This window comes from Lepus europaeus, chromosome 7 (assembly GCF_033115175.1).
Source record: "Lepus europaeus isolate LE1 chromosome 7, mLepTim1.pri, whole genome shotgun sequence".
NCBI lineage: Eukaryota > Metazoa > Chordata > Mammalia > Lagomorpha > Leporidae > Lepus > Lepus europaeus.
In genome coordinates, this window is record NC_084833.1 from 60,395,583 (window position 1) to 60,408,367 (window position 12,785).

The window sequence follows — 12,785 nt, forward strand, 5'->3', positions numbered from 1 at the left end:
TAGCAGCAAGAGGAAAACTCGTGGACAATAATAACAAATTGTTCTAACTGACATTAATATAGATCCAATGCCAAGATAGTTTGTTAGGTATATCATACATAACATTTTTTATAAGGGTGAGTCACATGAGGTTGAAACTTCCTATTATCTTAACCTCTATACATAAATAAAATAACACTCAGGGAGTGATTTGTCTAAGACCACCAGTACATGGAAAAGTTAAGACATAAATCCATATCTGCCTGGGTTAGGAGCAAGAGGTCCTGAACATTAAACCAACTGATTCCTTATGAGCCAGAGTAGACAGATGGATTTCAATATGGACAGAAACAGTCAAAAGGTGAATCTGATATTGAGTGGGCATCTGTTGGTGAGAACAGTCCAATAGGAGGATACTCTGACTGTTCAATTTATGAAAGCATGCAAATCATGAGACCTTCAAATAAATCCACACACTTACAACTTTTGAGAAAAGTAGGGAAAGTCTGGTTCATCTATAAGTTTAGTATCTGTAGTGGATGGCGAATGGCAGGTGTACCATTTTGAGAAGGTCTGCCTCTGAATCTTGCTAAGCTCAATGAGAAATAATATGATAATGCGTTACTTGTGTCTGCTTTAAACATTAGGTGTGGATTTTATTACCACTATATATTCCAAATATATGTTGTCCCAGAATTAGAGCCTCTACAATGGAAATACTGAAACACATAATCGTCCCCTAATGGTGGCAGAACCACAGGTACAAAAGAGAGGGATAATATTCCCTCTGCATGCCCAAGCTTTGGCCAAATAGTCTCAGAAGTCTAAAGATCTCCACATTTATGCCACTCTTTGTAGAAACTTTTAAGTCACTAAAAGTCCTTTGTGGAAGCACTTGATGCCTGTGAGTTTGCATTGGAAACATATTCAACAGATTAGCACTTGCACTATAGGAAATTGAGTTGACACACAGCCTTAAAATATTGTTATATTTTCTACATTTTAATTAGGAGAGTTTTTTTTTTCTAGCCAAAACCAGCTCCCGAACATTCACTGCCCTTTCTTTTGTGTGTTCCCCCATAAAAGTAGGAAAATTTAAATATTTTAATGGCCAGAATTAACCCAAATCCTCTTACATTTTTCTTGCCAGTATTGTCACCATAGATATCCATAAGATGTTGACTGGATAAGAAAAGTATTGTAAATATACATAGTGGAATATTATTCAGCCATAAAAATTAGTGAAACTGGCACTTCCAGCTTAATGTATGAAACTCTAGATCATTATGCTAAGAAAAATAGGCCAGGCACAGAAATACACATATCATATGTTTCTCAAGAAAATTACATTTCTTAAATTTTCAAAATGTTATTTTAACACAATGTGTGTTTCACACTAACAATGCATTTCAGTTTGTTCAGTAAATTACAATCCCATGCTAATTGCAGCACTATTCACAATAGCCAAAATAAGGAATCAGCATAAATGTCAATTAATTGATGTATGGGTAAACAAAATGCGGTATTTATACACAATGAAATACTAATCCATCATGAAAAAGACAGAAACCATATTATTTGTGACAACATGGATGGACCCGGAAGACACTATATTAAGTAAAATAAGAGAGGCCAGAAAGACAACTCTTTTGTGATCTCACTTATATGTGAAATCTGAAACAGTTAATCTCATGAAACTTGAAAGTTGAATAGCTGTCACCAAAGGCTGTGGAGAGTAAGGTGGAGGGAGGGAGGTGGGAAAGCCCCATGCTACTCTTTCACCTAAACTTGGTGTTTATTAAATTTCTTGATGAGCCTGTCACGAATCTGCTTGGTCTTCACACTGTAGACAATAGGGTTCATCAGAGGTGGAACCAGCAAGTAGATGTTGGCCATGAGCACATGGATGATAGGGGAAGCATTCTGCCCATAGCGACGAATCATAGATAGCCCAATCATTGGTGTATAGAAGGTGAGTACAGCACAGATGTGAGAGATACAAGTATTGAGGGCTTTAACTCTCTCTGCTTTGGAAGCTATACTCAACACTGTGCCTAGGATGAGGAGATAGGAGAGGAGGAGAAGCACCGAATCAAGTCCCATGGAGCAGATGACCACCATGAGGCCATAGATGCTGCTGACCCGACGGCTGGACACTGTTGTCTTTATGAGGTCCTGATGCAGGCAAAAGGGGTAGGAGAGGACATTGACGGCGCGATATTGAAGCCTCTTCAGGAGGAAGGAAGCTGGGAAGACAAGAGCCACAGCCCTGCCAGTAATTGCCAACCCAATGCCAATGATTACACTATTGGTTAGAATGGCAGCATAGCGCAGGGGCTCTCGGATTGCTACAAAGCGGTCAAAGGCCATGGCCAATAGCACAGCAGATTCAATTATTGAGAAAACATGAATGAAGTACATCTGGACCAAACAAGCATTGAAGGGGATCTCCCGAGCATGGAACCAGAAAACCCTGAACATAGTAGGCAAGGTAGTGGTAGATAGGCCCAGGTCAGTGAGTGCCAGCATTGACAGAAAGTAGTACATTGGTTGGTGGAGAGAAGACTCTGTTCTGATAATGTAGAGGATGGTAATGTTCCCTGCAATTGAGGTGGCATAAACCAAGAGGATGGGGAGAGAAATCAAGCCATATCTGCTTTCAAGGCCTGAGAAGCCAGTCAGAAGGAAGCATGGGTATAGGGCAGAATTATTGAAGACAGACATTGTGTTAATGGTGCTGCTCTCAGTCTAGATAGGGAGACAAGAATATGGAAAAATAGGGCAAAAGTCAACATGATAACCAGGAACAACGCTTTGATGTATGCTGCTCTGCCTTTAGACTTTTAATCACCCATCTGTTTATTACATTTAATTACCATCAGATTTATTTTAGCAATTAATTTGCCCCTTATTAATTGGAAATTCACTAAGAACATTTTATTAAAGGAAATTAAGTAGTTGTAAGAATAGAGAAATGCATTAGAAATGACTCCAAATACTCACAAGCCAGTGAGCTATAGGAAAGTTCTTAGATTGATACTTTAAAAGTGATATAAAAATACAAGAAGGCATAAAACAGAGAAGAGGAAACTGATTTGATACAGGGAGATTAGGAAGATTCACTGCAAGTGAATCTTGAATCAGATCTCAAATGAAAACTGTGGGTTAAATGGGATCAAATGATTTTGATGTGTATCCTGCACTGATTGACACCCATGTAAATACAGAAAGGTGTTAGAGAGTACAGAACAGCCCTCACTTGCACCCAGGAGATATGCTTCAAGGCGTTCAGTGGACACTTGAAACCACACACACTGTTTTTTCCTATACAGATCTACTTATGATAAGGTTTACTTTATAAACTAAGCACAGGAAGAGATTAACAACAATAACTAATAATAAAGTAAAACAAGTCTAATAATGTTCAAGTACTATAATAAACGTTACGTAAGTCTTATGAAATGTTTATTTTTGAAATTTTCCACCAACTATTTTTGAACTGAAGTTGGCCACAGGTAACTGAAACAGTGAAAGTGAAAGCATGGGTGGGTGGGAGACTGCTGTATTACAAGTATAAGCAAATATAATAAAGTGAAACTAGAGTTTGGAGCTAAGATTAGACCGAAATGGACCAGAATTTCTGAAGGAAATTGTGTGTAGAAATGAAGACCTTGGGCATAGAGCACACGATGCTGTAATTGTAATGAAAATAGATAACTTCATTAAGTTATATTATATCAGTGTCAAACTAGGATCAATGTTAAAATTGGTCTGAATATTGGCAGGAGAGAAAACAAGGAATGTCTTCAGGAATCTACTGAAATGATTACAAAGTAGTTGAAAGTGAAATCTGATAGTATGCATTATGGAGAATAGATAGGTTATAAAAGCCATCTAGGAAGAAAAATATAACGTAAACAATGTGTATCATCAGATGTTGAGTGAGAAAAATTTTAAAAATATATGTTATAAGGTCAATGATCCTGTATATTTTTGTTCTGTTGGGGCCTGGAGGTGAGTTTACAAGGCTATCCCAGGCCAGTGCAGCGGCTCAATAGGCTAATCCTCTGTCTGCTGTGCCGGCACACGGGGTTCTAGTCCTGATCAGGGTGCCAGATTCTGTCCCAGTTGCTCCTCTTCCTGTCCGGCTCTCTGCTGTGGCCTGGGAGTGCAGTGGAGGATGGCCCAAGTCCTGCACCCGCATGGGAGACCAGGAGAAGCACCTGGCTCCTGGCTTCCGATCAGCACAGTACACTGGCCACAGCGCGCCAGCCGCAGCAGCCATTGGAGGGTGAACCAACAACAAAGGAAGACCTTTCTCTCTGTCTCTCTCTCTCACTGTCCACTCTGCCTGTCAAAAAAAAAAAAAAAAGGCTATTCCAACCCAGAGGTCTCCTGTGAAGCTTGTGAGGATGACGTCTGTTCATTTTAGGGGAATGGCGATCCGTACCTCTGACCTACCCCACAGCAGTTTTCACGTGAGTCAACAGTCCTAGCTCTTGACATTCTTTGCACTACCTGGATTCTGCAATTATCTAATTACTAACCTCTTACCCCTTCTTCTCACCTCAAATGCTCCCTTCAGGTATGCCTGAGCCCTCAGATGCAGACAGCCAATCACTGTGGTGCAAGTTGTCTGGATCTCCAGGATGTCAAGCTTAGGGATTTCTTGTAGGTAAAAAAAGCCACTGAAGATGGGCATAAGAGAATAAAATATGCAGTGTATCCTAAGGCAGACAGTTCCTCAAGGACACATAGATGTCCTTAGCAAGGCATCAGTCCCTTCTTCAGTGACTACAGAGGCAAGGCAGGGTTTCTATTACTTTCAGCATCCTTGACTATATCCAGCTGGGTGCTTTGGCAGCGCTGCATTTCTGTGCTTTAACTGCTCTAACATGTTGGCCTCTCTTGACTACTCTATTCCCCTGGGACCACATTTTCTCTTAAGACAACCACTAGGGAGGACAAATGATATCAAAGCTTCTGAAGTTATTTCTCTTGCTCGAGCACAGGAGATAGCAGTTGAGAAGTGTTCTGGGATCATCTAATGGGGACAAAGCAATGAGCTTAGTCACTCAGAATTATGTATAGGCACAGCAGTTACCAACTGATGCTGAGAAAATTAGTGCCTTTTTTAGACCACAATTCTGCAACTATATTATATGAATTGTGAAATATGCATTATCAAATTACTGTAAAGGGTTTAAAATAATGTGCATAAAATATAAACTCAGCACTCAAAATCAGTGCTTCTAGTGGCAAACGTAAGTAGCGAAAGTCCATGGGGTCGGTGCTGTGGCTCAGCTTGTTAATGCCCCAGCCTGCAGTGCTGGCAGCCCATATAGGTGCCGATTCGAGTCCCAGCTGCCCCATTTCTAATCCAGCTCCCTGCTAATGTGCCTGGGAAAACAGTGGAGGATGGCCCAAGTACTTGCACCTCCTGTGTCCTATTTAGTAAAGAAATAAAAATCTATAAAGTACAATTATAAAAGGTACCTGATCTTCCTCCTAAATTATTCAGGTTTTTCTTCTCTATTGCTGTTTATCTTTTGCCACAGTAAAATTCATTTCAAATTTGTCATTGCTGCTGTTTCTTTTTTTCTTTGTTTCTTAACTCACTGTGTAACTAATTGATATATCACTGGTAACAATATAGCTATCTCTCGGATCCATCATGCTGTTTTCATTCTTTGCAGTGCTAGAGTAATTCAAGTGATTTCCAATAAAACCTTAATTCAAGAGAAAATGACTTCATTTTGGTTTTTAGGGATGTCATATCTGCCTCAAAGAATACATTCTTTTTGTTGATCCATCAAATGTATGCTTTTCTAATATTTGGCTTTATGATATTTTCTTAATCAAAAATGTTTAACATGTTTACATTGTTTTTAGAAAATTTTCCTAAATTTATAGTAATTCAGTATTTTCATAGAATTACTGGCAAAAAAAAATGGCCAAAAACACCACAATTAATCAATTCTTACTCAATTGTTTAGATGAAACTTCACAATTTAATGTTTCATGTAAGCATCAATAATGCCATTAATATTTTAACATTTAAGAGAAATTAAGCAATGAGGAAGCCTGCATAATATAGTTAACCTACTGCAGGCTTAACATACATGGTTTAACATATGCAAATCAATAAATATGATACATTACAAAAATGGAAATAAGGACAAAATCATATGATTATCTCAATAGATGCAGAGAAAACATTTGATAAAACACATCTCTGCGTGATTAAAAAAACACTTAGACAAATTATAAAAGGAACATATCCCAACACAGAAACAAAGAATATATGTGATAAGCCCAATGTGATAACATCACATTGATTGGGGAAATTCTGGAAGCATTCCCACTAAGACCAAGAACCAAACATGGATTCTAATATTGCCATTTTTATTCAGTATAGTTTTGGACAAATAAGCTAGAGCCATTAAGCAAGAGGAAGAACAAAAAGGTACACAAATCAGAAAAAACGAAGTCAAATTATCAAGGCTAAACAGGGTCTATAACAAAGAATATAGTCATTATTAGAGGACCTAAGAAAGGTGCTGTCCATACCATAAGTAAGTTTTCCAATTGAGAGGTAAATGGAAACTGACAGAAGGGGCTTGATAGTAATCAGGTGGGTTTAAGGCCTTGCCAGCTGTGAGGTCCAGGCCTATCTATCTCTTCACATGGGGTACATCATAAGGGAGGTGAGAACCTCCTTGGGGAAGGCACCCTGTTGACTTCCATTACCTGGATGGCCTGAGAGAAGAACTGACCAGGTAAAAGCAGGTGGCATCTATAACAGGAAATTTACAGTTCTGCCTACAATGTTGTTGACCCTATTTGGCCTTTCCCTCAGCAGCAGTGGTTACTTTGGAAGCTGGGCAGAGCAAAGGGCTTTTCAGCGTAGAACCAACAAGGTCTTAGGATCTGACCTGGGTGTCATTCAATGCAAGGGCAGTTCTGTTTCCCGTGACCCAACTCTTGGCTGGCATAGCTGCCAGGGCTCTTCATAAACTTACTTCCTGTTGAAGCCCCTGATTTCCCACCTCAAAAATGGACGCAGTGGACTGGCCTGTTAGGTCTCCTTGATGGCAGGTCACTGTGTAAAGCAGCCATTAATTGGCCTACCACTTGTCTTTACACTGCTTCTGCTGCCCAGCTTTCTCTTCCTCCTGGTTTTTGTTAAATCAGACCAGAAGAAACCTTTAAGAGGAAGCAAGTCAAGGGGCGCTCTGTCCCTAATCTTTGGTAGCCTAAACTAGAGGTCTATAGTCACAGGCATGTTCTGATAGAGGTTTTTCTATGAGGTAGACAATGTCCATGAGGAAAGCTCTGTCCTCATTTTAAAATTTTCTCTACCTTCATTTGGTCTGAAAGGGAAGTTTTGCTTATTTACTGTACCCATGGCAAAGTAAATCTGGATGTGAAATGACAATTTAAGCTCTCATTTCGTCTACAATTTTATTACAGAAAAAATATTAGCCATCCCTTTTATAAGGTCTAACGATCAAACTGTACATCCTGGAGAGTCCTTCAGTATAGAGTCAGTTTCCCATCTTGAAGACAATAGAGAAATGAAGGAACAAGTCAGGATTTCCAGATTGCTGTCAATTTAATATCAAATGAAAAATTACCAAGCAATTTTAACTGTTAAATAACAACTTAGGAAAACATTTTTAAAAGGTCCAATGCCTTCTATAAATTTGAAGGTAAGAATACACGTATTTGGAAACATTGCTTAAATATAGACCAGATTTGATCACTAATACAGTTATTACTCAAATGTTTTAGAATAAGTATACATAAAAAACATAATTCTTAATAAAAACTCAGAAAAAAAGGAAAAAAAAAGAAAAACTCAGCTGCTTTAAACAATCAGAATGTAACAGAGACATTAAGAGAACGTAGTGGGGGAATAAAATTCTCCCCAGTAAAACTCCTTTGAGGTATGTACTACATAGGAAGGACCAGATGGAAGTGACCCAAAAGAGGGAATTTAACAAGGAAGATAGGTGATACCAGAGACATGCTGAAACTTATCTACACAAGTTCAGGCCATGTGGGGACTATATCTAATGGGAATCTAGATAGAAAAATTGCCTGTCTGCAAACAAGATAATTAGACTTTAACCTAGAGCTAATGAATGAGATACATAGGAAATACCTGCTAATGGGATTAGGAAATTGAGTTTATAGGAATTTAGGAAACCTGGTGAGGTCAGCTTGACATAAGCAGGGAGCTGAATCAGAAATGGAGCAGCCGGGACTCGAACTGGTGCCCATATGGATTGCTGGCATCGAAGATGGTGGCTCACCCCTTCAAACCATAGCTCCAGCCCTCAGGGGAGATTTAATGAAATATGTACAAGACTATCACACTGAAAATTTCAAAGATTACTGAATGAAATTGAAGACAAGCCAATCAAGAGATGCACTGTTTATAGAAGATGCCATATTGTAAGAATGGTTAATCATTGCAAATAGTCTCTAAAGCAAACTCTGGATTTTTAGAAGTTTGTACACCTAATAGAAACTTTAATATATTAACACAAAAAAATGGTTAAGACTGCTTAAAATACAAAAAACCTGTTTGCTAAGCTTAACTTGACAAAAAACACAGTAATTAATGACAACATTGGATTAGTACATGAATTGAAAATATTTTTCAGTGAAACAATACAAAGATCAGAAATAACTAATACATATACATTTATATTATATGACAAAGGCAGCACTGTGGCAAAATGATAATGCTTTGCTCAGTAAATCGTTTTGAGATATACATATATATATATATACATCAAATTATATGCCTTGCTCTGATCTCCTATTTGCAAAATTAAATTCATGTGTTATATATCCAAATACAAAAAGTAATCCCATAAAATTTTGAAAATTTACACAGAAGAATATCTTTGACAATATCAATAATTGTGTTAATTATATATTCATTTCCCCCAGCCTCAAACATAGCCTTCATGGCTTGTTCTGCAATAATGCAGCGGCACTCAAAACACTTTTCCCTTTCAGATAGCATATCATTAGTGTGGCCAGTAGAGGATGCTGCAGGGACACTGGTGGGAAGTACATTTGTAATTCTAGTTGATTCTTCTTGCCCTACCAAGTAGGTTACTGAGGTATGTGTGGGAGATATTCAGTGACACTCATCTTACCAAATTTCAGCATTACTTCTATGGCTAGACTCTCACTGAATCTTGCAGTTATTTCGGTGGTTAGCTTTCTAGCCCTAACCTCTCTGCGCTCTCATTTCCTTCCCACCTATGCACTTTAAAGTGGTATGAATTGCTTGCCAAACCCAGAAATGATTTCCTACCAGCAGCTTCAGCCAGCCTATACCTATGGGAGAGTGACTCTTTCCCAGCCCTGACAAGGTATCTCAGTCTGCCTGTATTAACTCCTTTACATTGCAAAGGGGTCTTTACTTCTTGCCCAAGATAATTGAGCCAAACTTCTGTCATCTCAAGGATGACATCTAATGTGTACTGAAGCCACACATTCTCCAAAGAAATCTACACCTTGGGCTCTAGGAGGACCTCCCCCATCCAAGCTCTCAAATTTGCTCCTTCCTTAAATGTTCTCCTTTAGCTCTGTGGTATTATTCAGCATTATCTTTGTCCTTTAAAATTAATGCCTTGACAAAGTTAATAATTATTTGTACAGGTATTAACTAACTTGATTCAAGTCACTGTGATTTTTTTTGTCTTCTGTTTGAAATATGAATGATAGCTGTAGTAGACAAATATTGCTTTACAGTAAATAAAAATAAGTTTTAAAGAATTATAAATTCAACTTAATTATATTAAGAACATTTCTGGTCATCAAAGATGTCATTTAGAAAGGCAAGCATTTGGTGCAGCGATTAAGATACCACTTCCCCTACTGGAGCACTCAGGTTCTAATTCCGGCTCTATTTCCAATTCCAACTTCCTGCCAATGTGTATTCTGGGTGGCAGTAGGTGATGGCTCAATTATTTGGGTTCCTGAAAACCACATGAAAGAAACAGATTGAGTTCCTAGCTCCTGACTTCTGGTTGGCCCTGGTGTTGCAAATATGTGTGTGTGTGTATGTGTATGTGTGTGTGAGTGTGTGTCTGCCTTTCAAATAAAATGGAATAAAGAAACCAATAAGAGGATACATAAAGTGTAAAAGATATTTTACTATATATCTTATAATATCATCTCCAGTGTCATAGGCTCATATACATTTTATACTCTACTTAAAACTTAGGGAGTTAAAAATTACAGATGTCTCCTCTCAAGTTCTCATCCTATTCCATATACCTGAAAAATAATGCTTTTGAGAATTTGTTTTATCTCTCCTCTGTGTCATAGGTTTTCTAGGAACCAATCTACCAGGTATCTCTGGGAAACAGACTCTAGGCAAAATTATCTTTCTCTCTGTATGTCCGTTCTTCTCTGTGTAACTCTTTCAAAAAACATAAAAGAATACAAAAAAGTTGGCAATAAAGCTGAGAAGAAAGTGAATGTGCATGAAATAATATCATTCAAAATCATACATGTGGATCAGCTCAGTGAAAAATGAAGAGGTAATTGTATATCAAAAATAGACAAATTGATAAGGACAAAATACTAAAGATCCACACAGACATATAAAACAAGAGGAAATAGTACCAAACTATGAGAATGGAAACTTTGCACAAGTCCCAACCCATTCACAGACTGAGATGTGGAATTCTGTCCTATAGTTCTCAATAGAGTTTCTACACCATTGTGCAGAGGTTCAGAAATGTACTGGCAGAATTTCTTGGCCAACACTCATATATGGGCCTTAATATGTACCGGCAAATTGACAGAGAGAGTATATGTAGGACAGCGATGGGGGAAGGACACATCATTGCCCAATGATGATGTTACAAATAATAATTAGGATTGATTAGTTCAAAACCAACATAGAAATTCCATTTCCAAACTTTCTCTGACTTTGTGAGATGAAAAACAAATATGGACAAAGCTATTCTAGAAGGAGAAGGAGAGAAAGATGTATTTCCATCTTTATTATTGATATGAGAAACTGTGTATGCATGATTACATTTCATAAGTAAAATTATTACTATTACTATCATTAATAACTACTATTAACAAATTTGCACTGTTTTCAAAAATAAATTCTGTTACATACATTGTCTTGTAAAGATATCAGGAATTGATAAAATCTTTGTTATTATTATTACAATTTGACCATAAGAAATTTGAATCTTATAAAAGTTAAAGAGGAAGCAAAAGAATTAGTAATTTAACCAGATAATCAATATATAAGTATTTTACTTCTCCTATGCAAAAATGGATTCCCCAAGATTTTCAATGGTAAACTAAAGGACAGAAATTACCTAAAACCTCTCTCCTTGTCCAAATTTGCGGAGAATACCTAGACGAATCTGCTTTGTCCGGACACTGTAGACAATGGGGTTAAGTACTGGGGGAAGAAGCAAGTAGATGTCAGCCATGAGCATGTGAACTGTAGGAGACAAATGCTTCCCAAAACGATGGACCACTGACACCCCAATGACTGGCACAAAGAAGATGAGCACCACACAGATATGAGATACACACGTGTTGAGTGCCTTTAGCCGCTCTTCACGGGATGCAATACCCAGCACAGCATTTAGAATCAGAACATAGGAAAGAAGGATGAAGACTGAATCCACACCTAGTGTGGCAATGACTACACACAGTCCATAAACGCTGTTGATCCTGGCATCAGAACAGGAGAGTTTCAGAACATCCTGGTGCAGGCAGAAGGCATGGGACAGGTGGTTGATGCGGCAGTAGTGATAGCGTCTCAGTAACAAAGGTGTTGGCAGTACAACTCCCATACTTCGTAGCAAGCAAGCCAAACCAATCTTGCCAATCACACTGTTGGTGAGGATGGAGGCATAGTGCAGTGGACGGCAGATAGCAACAAAACGGTCAAAGGCCATGGCAAGCAGCACTGAGGACTCCAAGAATGTGAATGTGTGGATAAAGAACAGCTGAGCATAGCAAGCACTTGCCTGGATCTCCCGAGCATCCAACCATAATACAACAAGTACGGTGGGAAGTGTAGAGAGGGACATACCCAGGTCAGTCAGTGCCAAGATGGAAAGGAAGTAATACATGGGCTGTTGGAGAGAGGACTCTACCCAAATGACAGAGAGAATGGTAACATTACCAATAAATGCTACCAAATATGCAAGACAGAATGGGATAGAGAGCCAAGAATAAACATATTCCAGACCAGGAAAACCCTTCAGGATAAAGATGGTTTCCATAGCATCGCTGTTATTCCACATCACCATGGTGATCCTCGAGTAATGTGGCATATGCTGAGAAATGCTGTGTGTTATTCCTACAAAATTATTTCTATGAGCATAGATGATGCAATCAAATCAAACTATATCTTTCCTCTAATTTCACAGAGGAATAATGAAGGTATATCATGGTCTCTGTGTAAGAAACATTTTCCAATATTAAAGAGAAACAAACTGTAGCAAAAATGTAGTCTGCACAATTATGATCACCTCTTACCAGGAGTTTGTTGGGTTTGCATCAAGCACGCTGCAAAGTTTAAGCAACACAGGAATAGAGAGAGAAAAATTTACTACAAATTATAAATATGAAAATAGAGAAAAGTCAGAATAAATGCCTATAGCTTTGACTAAACTTCCTGGCAGTAATGTTCTTAAATGAATTAGTTACTGCTTCTGTGAAATTTAACTGATTTTTAAAAAATTAACCTAATTTCCATTCAAAGTTTATTTTATTTGATAGTTTATGGTATTTAA

General features: G+C 38.1%; 2 protein-coding genes across 2 annotated transcripts; both read right to left on the reverse strand.

Moving 5' to 3' along the window:
• Positions 1-1,761: 1,761 nt before the first annotated feature.
• Positions 1,762-2,703, reverse strand: LOC133764528 (olfactory receptor 51G2-like). Its single transcript, XM_062198202.1, has one exon. It carries the CDS (start codon positions 2,701-2,703, stop codon positions 1,762-1,764), a length of 942 nt encoding a protein of 313 aa, XP_062054186.1.
• An 8,648-nt stretch (positions 2,704-11,351) lies between these two features.
• Positions 11,352-12,299, reverse strand: LOC133764529 (olfactory receptor 51L1). The gene has a single exon (XM_062198203.1). It carries the CDS (start codon positions 12,297-12,299, stop codon positions 11,352-11,354), a length of 948 nt encoding a protein of 315 aa, XP_062054187.1.
• Positions 12,300-12,785: the final 486 nt, after the last annotated feature.

Coding starts and splice junctions, on each gene's coding strand:
- LOC133764528 (XM_062198202.1), bottom strand. CDS start 2,703: ATGTCTGTCTTCAATAATTCTGCCCTATACCCATGCTTCCTTCTGACT.
- LOC133764529 (XM_062198203.1), bottom strand. CDS start 12,299: ATGGTGATGTGGAATAACAGCGATGCTATGGAAACCATCTTTATCCTG.